Source organism: Morone saxatilis, unplaced genomic scaffold (assembly GCF_004916995.1).
Source record: "Morone saxatilis isolate NCDOM2014 unplaced genomic scaffold, NCSU_SB_2.0 Contig7, whole genome shotgun sequence".
Taxonomy (NCBI): domain Eukaryota; kingdom Metazoa; phylum Chordata; class Actinopteri; family Moronidae; genus Morone; species Morone saxatilis.
The window spans coordinates 15,148,201-15,156,371 of record NW_023340246.1 but is presented as its reverse complement, the minus strand read 5'-3'; the positions used below and the strand labels follow the sequence as shown (position 1 = coordinate 15,156,371).

At 39.8% G+C, this 8,171-nt stretch overlaps 1 protein-coding gene across 2 annotated transcripts; it reads left to right on the top strand.

Annotated features, from left to right (window-relative positions):
• The first annotated feature begins 521 nt into the window (after nt 1-521).
• hlx1 (H2.0-like homeo box 1 (Drosophila)) lies at nt 522-4,787 on the top strand. Of its 2 annotated transcripts, XM_035679180.1 has the most exons (4): nt 522-1,139; nt 1,678-1,860; nt 2,019-2,203; nt 3,725-4,787. In XM_035679180.1, exons 1-4 carry the CDS (start codon nt 695-697, stop codon nt 4,049-4,051), a joined length of 1,140 nt encoding a protein of 379 aa, XP_035535073.1. In that variant the 5' UTR covers nt 522-694; the 3' UTR covers nt 4,052-4,787. The 2 variants fall into 2 exon arrangements, with proteins under 2 accessions (XP_035535073.1, XP_035535074.1); XM_035679181.1 differs by lacking the exon at nt 1,678-1,860 and having other exon boundaries at nt 523-1,139.
• The last annotated feature ends 3,384 nt before the right edge of the window (nt 4,788-8,171 follow it).

The window sequence follows — 8,171 nt, the reverse complement described above, 5'->3', positions numbered from 1 at the left end:
GAATCACAGCCCATCAAAAACAGGATGAGTTGGAGCTAATAGAGACTCTCCTGGGCTCGGGGTTATATGATTACACGTCGACTTTTGTACGGTTAATTATTAAATATGAATTATTTCCCATTTTACTTTTTTATATAACCGTTCGGCCTTTTTCCCCCGATTTGTTTTGTAATTATTTGCAGGTTAATATATGTTAAAAAAAAATGACAGATCAAAGTCTTTCCTGAAAATATTTGTAGTCCTCTGCACGCCTCTGGAGGAAGATATCATCTGTTTCCACAAAAAAAAATCTAAATTAACACGAGAGTTAATGGGTAGTCTGTAATGTTTTTGTGTGCGCTGTGATGGGCTGAGGTTCTCTTTAAGTGATCAATCCATCATCTGAGGATCAAAATTGTTCTAAAGTGTCCCGGCCGTGTGTGTGTGTGTGTGTTACACATCATCCTCATTTACAAGGGCGTGATGTGAGCAAATGCAAAACATCCATTGGCTCAGAAAGCAACCAATCAGTGTCAGCGGAGGAACTTCAGAGTGGAACAGCAGGGTTTGGATTTCAGAGTTGGGAGAGCGATTTTGGCACTGACACAAAGAGGACGGTCATCTATCCCCCTAAAACGCTATCCCTGCTTTTTTTACATGCCTGTCCGTTTAAACCCTCTTCTAAGAAACAATAAGAAGCATTAGAGGCTGCGGGATGTACACGGCCGGGCTCAACCCGTTTTACGCATCAAATTTTAGCCTCTGGTCCGCGTACTGCGCAGGGGGCTTCGCTGTGGATACGATGAAGAAACCCTCGTTTTGCATCGCAGACATTTTGCAGGCTGGAGATGCAGAAAACATCCCGGGGTCTTCGACCCTCATGGTGCATATGGGACACCACCACCGCGCGCAACAGGGGCACTCCGGCAGCTCGCCTCTGCGCCCTTCTCCCGTCGCGCCGGAGCCGTCCGTATACGCTGCGAGGGTGAGTCCGGCGTCTCCTTACCACAGACACGGACTACAGCTAACATCAGTCTCCAGAACTGCATTTAACTCCCAACAGGCTCCCCCGCCCTCAAGCAAAGACCTCAAATTCGGAATTGATCGGATATTGTCGACAGACTTTGATCCAAAGGGCAGAGAAAAGTCGTCGTTAAGAGGTGAGAGGAGATATTTCCTTACGCACTGAATTTCTAAAAAACATATGTGGTGTTTATAGAGAAGCTTCCTGTCATGTCAGCCAAAGAAAAGAATAAATAGGGGTTTGTTTTATGGCCTTAAAGTTAGATATTTTTAAATGATATCATGAAATACATGTCCAAACTTTAGAAACTGAAAGCAACAAGACCAGAAACAGCTGTAAACTTTTCTTATGTGTAAAGTGAGACATCTTCCAGTTTATAACGGTGACACTTGTTCACAGAGCAGTAAGAGCGCAAACAGCCTCATAATGTGCACTTTATAGAGCCCGGTGGGGGGAAATCCTCTCCTTTTCTCCCCCCCTAACCACAGAGGTCAGAGGTCAGGATCAAGCTACAAACAGCAGCAGTGTAGCTCAAAGACACTCTAGCAGTCACACTTGAACCCTGCAGGCTATGAGTTTTGTAGGATGGTCTCTCTAAATACGAGACCATCTTTGCCGTCCCCCCACACAGGTTGTGTCACTGCGATAACTCATCATCTCTCGCTCTGTAACAGATCTCACATCCATCGTTAGCTCGAACCGTCAGTCAGGGATCCACATCCCCGTTCAGCCTCCGGCCAGCCAGTACTTCTCCTCCATAGAGCCCGGGATGAGCGACGCGTCCTCCATGATGAGTTCACTAGGCAGCAGCAGCAGCAGGCAATCAGTCCAGCATCAGTTTCAGGACACCTTCCCAGGTAGACACCACATGTAGGACTGTAACAGACAGGAAGCTGGCCCAGTCCAGCTCTCTGTTTGGAGGTGTGTGAGACACCTGCTATGAATGTTCTCTCTGGTTTCTGTTCTCCTTTTTTTTTTCTTGTGTTAAACCTCATGTCCTCTTCGTGTCTTTCAGGTCCATATGCCGTCCTCACAAAAGACACGATGCCACAGACGTACAAGAGGAAAAGGTCGTGGTCGAGGGCGGTGTTTTCGAACCTGCAGAGAAAAGGACTCGAAAAGAGATTTGAGATTCAGAAATATGTCACCAAGCCGGACAGAAAGCAGCTGGCTGCGATGCTCGGGCTGACAGACGCTCAGGTAAGACGCAGCGTTTGACTCCAAAAGGAATGGTTAAGCTTGCATGAAGGATTCAAGGATTTACTCTTATTTTATGGCACAAATAAAATCTACAAGAGACAGCTGAAGACGTTATTGTTGACACGTTTCTTTTAATGTCTTAGAGTGGATGTTCAAATTAACAGCCTATTGTTTTTATCCCATTTAAACTGCTTGAGGTTTTTTGTATGTTTAGATGTAATCTTATTGTTGGGTGATGTAACTGTCTTATTCACTGCATGTCCCAGGAGGAATGAACAATAAAACAATAAAACCACAGGGGGACCTGTGGTTTTATTAAAAAAAAAAAAAAGACAGACAACAAAAAGACCATTTACTTTTTTATCATTTGTATTTTTTCATATTTAATAATTCAGTTTTTATTAATAACCTTTATATTATTTATTCACTGCATGGCAATAAATGCAACCCTCTTCACTCTTCCAGCTTCTACTTGAACACAAAATGCCTACTATGATTAAATTTAACCCCAAGTCCCCAAAACCCTTAAAATCCCAGTAATAAATCAGTGGACACTGACCTCTGTGTCCTCAGCTCTGACAAACCAATGAAATGATATGAAATGGAAATGTGTGCTTCCATATTTGAGGGACAGTTGCAGTCACAATATTTTAGTCAATAACATCACAAATGGGCCTGAAGGAACTAAAAAATATTTTTTTTATATATAAGAAACTCAACTGTTTGCAACCTGCATCCTGTTGAGTCCAGATTCAGGACAATAAATGTTCATATTCATAATAACTGACACCAGACCTATAAGAGCTCTTGACCCAGACCTTTAACTGAAGTTGGCAAAGCAGCATCATGACTGTATGGTGCTGCCTGATTGGCTGAGAGACGTCCTAGTGAATGACAAATCTCACCATATCTTGAGCAACACTTGACTATTGCTGTTTATATTTCATCACATGTTGCATCAGTTAATCTACAAACGTCACTCACAGAGGAAACAACATGAATGAACTCTGACACAGAGGATCTTTCTTTAATGCTGTTTATGAATAATATTTATTATTTTCCTGTCATCTGCTAGTGGTTAATAAACTTTTTCGCACCACATCTACACTTTCTATGCAGATGTCTCGGCCAGGTCTCCCTTGCAACATAAATCTCACACCTCAATGAGGCTTAAATAAAGGTTAAATTAACTATTCCTGGGCAGTGGTTAGCTTTTGGTAGCTTTAAAATATATGTGAAGTTGGTTATTTAACATATGAGCCTTTAATGCCTATTTTTCTTAATCAAAAGGGGAAGGAAAGACAAATAAAAACAGTTTTGGAAGCATTATATATAAAAGATTTAAAAGAGTGTGACTTAGACTTAATGTACCATCTTATTCATAATGTGACCTGGAAATCTAGAGAACTTTTAAGGAAATTAAACACAATGACTATGCAAAAAGGTTGAAGTATGTCACTGAAATATGCACAAGGGGGGGGGAAACAGTCTAATAAACAGTGTCTGCATGTTTGTTTTCAGGTGAAAGTGTGGTTCCAGAACAGACGCATGAAGTGGAGGCACTCCAAAGAGGCCCAGGCTCAGAAGGACAAGGAGAAGGAGCAGCCGGACAAGAGTGTGTCTGAGGCCGGCAGCGGGGAGCCCAAAGAGCCGGCGGAGTCCGAGTGTGAGAGCGAGGGCAGGAGCGAGTGTGACTCCGACGAGGCTCAGGAGGAAAACTCTGACGGACAATTGGACGTTTCCGAGCTCAACAAAACCAGCGTGATCATGAGCGGGAGCGGGCCGGCGAGCAGTGCGGAGGCAGCGGCCACAGTCACAGACACGACGGCCTCTCAGATATTAATATGAAGGCTGCAGCGTGGAGATTTTAGTTTGTGAACTATATAAGAACGAGTTGTTTTTATTTTTTATTTTTTATTATGATGACAGAAGAACGACAGTGATATTAAAACGCACCCTGGAGTGGCATCTTAATTCAATAACATATGAGGAAATCCCAGACTGCAGCATTTAGTCAGGCCCATCCCCCGTTTAATTCCTGGGAACAAGTGGAGCAACAAGACAATATTATTTGTTCAATATGAGAGATTATTCTAGCCCAGACACAAGGAACATAGGTCGCGGTTTATTTGGGAATTTTACTAGAATGTTTTTCTAAATGCTACGGACTCTTTATAATGATAAAAGCACAGGCTATTATTATTTAAATTAAATAAAAAAACAGGACTTCCGGTCACCTCCAGTGTCTCCTTACTGTCGTTTTCCTCTCAAGAGCTTTCGTGTGCATCATGTTTTCCTCATCTGAAGGAAATATGGCGGTTGTGAATTTTAATTCTAGGTTATTAACCACTCGTTTCACGTGTTCATGTATTATTATTTGTTTTTTGTTGGTCTGGATATATAGTTGTGCTATTTTGTTAATAATAATTTGCACTGAAAATATTGTAAATAAAATGTTTCTTACTTTGAAAAATCGGATTACAATGTATTATTATTATTATTATTATTATTATTATTATTATTAAATCAGAAAGTTGCTCCCTCATCAGTAGTCAATTATTTGTTGCGAACCGGTTTAGTTTAATTTAGGTGTTAAAAATAACATTTAAAATTTTATTTTGTTTGTGTTTTTGCTTTTGCATTAAAAATAGGAGAAATAAAAGCAACAATAAAACAATGAAAAAACAACAATAAAAAAGGAATGGAGAAGTGGCCTGCCCGTACTTTGATTATGCAACAAAACACATAAATGAAAGTACAACTTTAGAAGAAACTGAGAGTAGCTGCTGTCCAAAATATGTGCTTTTATCCATAAAAATAAAAAACAGCTATTTGCGTATATGCAAATACATCGATAAATATAATTTGTAACCTATACAGGAGGCTGGATTGGACTGAACTGATTTTCAGTTGTGTATAACAGCCCTAAAACAAAATATTGTTTTGATAATTAGGATATAAAAAGGTATTAAGTTATTGAAAGAAAATTAAATTAAATCGAGAAAAAAAGTAGATTTTTATTTTTTTATTTGGCTCATCGGACACACAGTCTAAACGGTTGAATCATACCTCCATTACAAATGTGAGCATCTTCATCTCCTATAAGCACATTAATGTAACTCTGGCAGCGCACAAAGCGAGAGAGAAGAAGAAGAGGGAAGAACAAGAGGGTAATTTATAGCTTGTATACATTTACTGGCTCCAGATAGCAGCGACGACCCGGATGAGTATATTTTATGTATCCAGACACAGATACAATCAACATCTCCTCCATTTATAGTGCTGCTCATAACCTCCCTCTGCAGCCACCTCAGATCTGCTCTTTTTTTGTTTGTGTTATTATGACTAACATCAGTCCACTCAGAGACTAATGCAAGACGACAGTACAGTGTTGAAATGACATTTCCCAATAAGCCTTATCATGATGGTCAACGGTGACTGCTCAAGATTTACAAGATAGAAGAAATCCACGTTATTGCAGCATCCAAACCCACATGCAGCAGGAGTAAACCCAGTTTAAAAGGATGTTTAATGACATGATGTAATGACACACTCCCTCCCTTTTACATGTCTATGAAGTCTACCTGTGTCTGTCAGAGTAATTATATTTTATAAGAGCCTCATAAATCTGGAATAACATGATGGTTTCTCCTCAAGAGCAAAATTTCATTGTCATTCCTCAAACTATACTGGAGCTTACTGACTAACAGTCAGCATCAATATTCATTCCTATGTAGTGATGTACATCATGCATGCATCAGCAATGTTAAGTAGCCTATTTTTGGTGCAAAAGCATGAATACTTATCCAAAAAAAATCCTCCTGAATAAGTGTTTTCCAAACGCAGCTGCAGGTTTCAACATATAGATTGTGTAAGAGGTCTGAGTCAGACTATTGTTTATTAATGTGTGTATGCATATATGTAAGAGCTCCACTGGCTCATACAGAATATTATGCATCCTTTACAATCGGCCACAGCCATCAGGAGGTTTAATGATGGGAAGGTGGAGTTTGGTGCAGCTTTCACTCAACTTTATTCAGGTTTACATCAAATACACAAACATTTTAGGGCTTCAAAATTCATACATTTAACACCAGTGGTGGAAGAAGTATGCAGATTTACCACACTGAAATAAATACTCGTCATAAATAGTCATGCATTCATATTTTTACTTAAAAATATAAAAAAATTGGAAATGTGTATAAAATATGGAATGTAAAAGTAAATGTAGAAACGTATTTGCAACAAAAAATGTAAAGTTAAAGTATTAAAAGTACTCATTAAGCAGTCTGCAGTACAAATGTTGTAGCAGGTAGACCATTTTACTTTTTGGTATTTATTCTGTAACAATTCGTCATATATTATAAACACATCATGTATTTTTATGTAAAATATGTTGTAAAAATTAACTAGTAACCACAGTTAGGAACAATGTAATAAAAAGTACAACATTTTGCTCTAGTAGCATAAAAATTTAGTTAGGTACAGTACTTGATTTTCCACCAAACATCATTCCGCTATTAAATAATGTAATTTCTTATCACTTCTGCTTAACATCAACATATAGCCCAGTGATGTAATGTTGAATAAAAGACTATATTTTATCCTTTACTTTTTCATAGGATTACATCGCAGTCAGGAAACTCAAAGCCCTTTTGGTATTTGTTGTCATGTTAGCAGTAATATCATAGTGAGTGACCCAAAAAACTGGACCACCACAAACCCTCTCTACTATGGGGTCCACTTTCCTCTCCTCCGGAAAGAGGACTGACCCCCAGAGAGCTGCAGTTTTTCCGTTTTAGCTTAGCATCTTGAATTTCACTTTTCATTTCCCCCTCTCCTGGCTGTACAGTATACCTGCTGCTGCCTTTTGTTTCTTTTCCACGCAGGAGATATTTTACCCCCGAACTCCAGCTCAGCTTCTCATGAACAACTGGCTGCTGACGGTTAATGAAGTGGATAGCACTCATCGTCTTAATCTTCAGCTTTAATTCCTGCTGGATGAAAAGTTGTCAGAGTTATGATAGCCAGTTTCCATGGAAGGCAGTAAAAGCCCCGGGCACTTTATCAACCCAATATTAACTGTTAAACGCTCACATATTAAATGTCTGGGTGGGTTGAGTCTCGAATTATGCTCGAAAAGCTATAAATTACATTAGTATTTGCAAATGTACAATAACAATAACAACCCAAACGCTTAACATAATACTGAGAGGCCTTGATTTGTGAACTGTCCTAAGAACTTTTATGAGCAGGATAGGAGAAAGTCCATCTGGCCTGTATTTAATGTCAGCCTTTCCCCCTCCATTAAAAGCTGTCCTATACGTCCCTCTTGGCAACCCAGGACAGGGCAACCCATAAAACAAACCAGCCTTTGCAGATTTCGCCAATATTTAACGCTTTGAAAGAGTAACTGTGTAAAACAAATTACGTCTGTGGGAGCAGAGGAGGGGGTTTCTGTCTGCAGTGGTTGAGGGATTAACGTGACTAAAAGCTGTGACGTCTCCGGTGCTTTGAGGCATTATCTGTGAAGTTGTTTGATAGGCTGATGGAGATTTCTCCTCCATTGGCGTAATGCATCAGAGGAGGCCTTAGAGTCTGTGGCCCTGCCGGAGGAAAGAGGAGTGGGATGGGGGGGGGGGGTTAACGAAGCTTCAGCATAACTCAACAAGTGCTTGAGAAACTGCAGCCGACAAATGCAGCGTGCACAAAGGTGGAGGTTCAGTTTAGTAACTCTGCTTCTTCCTCGTTGGTGATGATATTGTCAGTAATTGTCACGATGATAATGATAATTGTCATAAGAAGAATATGATTGCATTAGAGGAAGAAGTAGTCAGATCCTTTACTGAAGTCAAAGTAGCAATAACACAGTGTAGAAACACTCCATTACAACCCTAAATGCCCTGCACTAAAAAAAACACTTAAAGGTTCAGTGTGTAACATTTAGGATGATTTATAGGCAGAAATG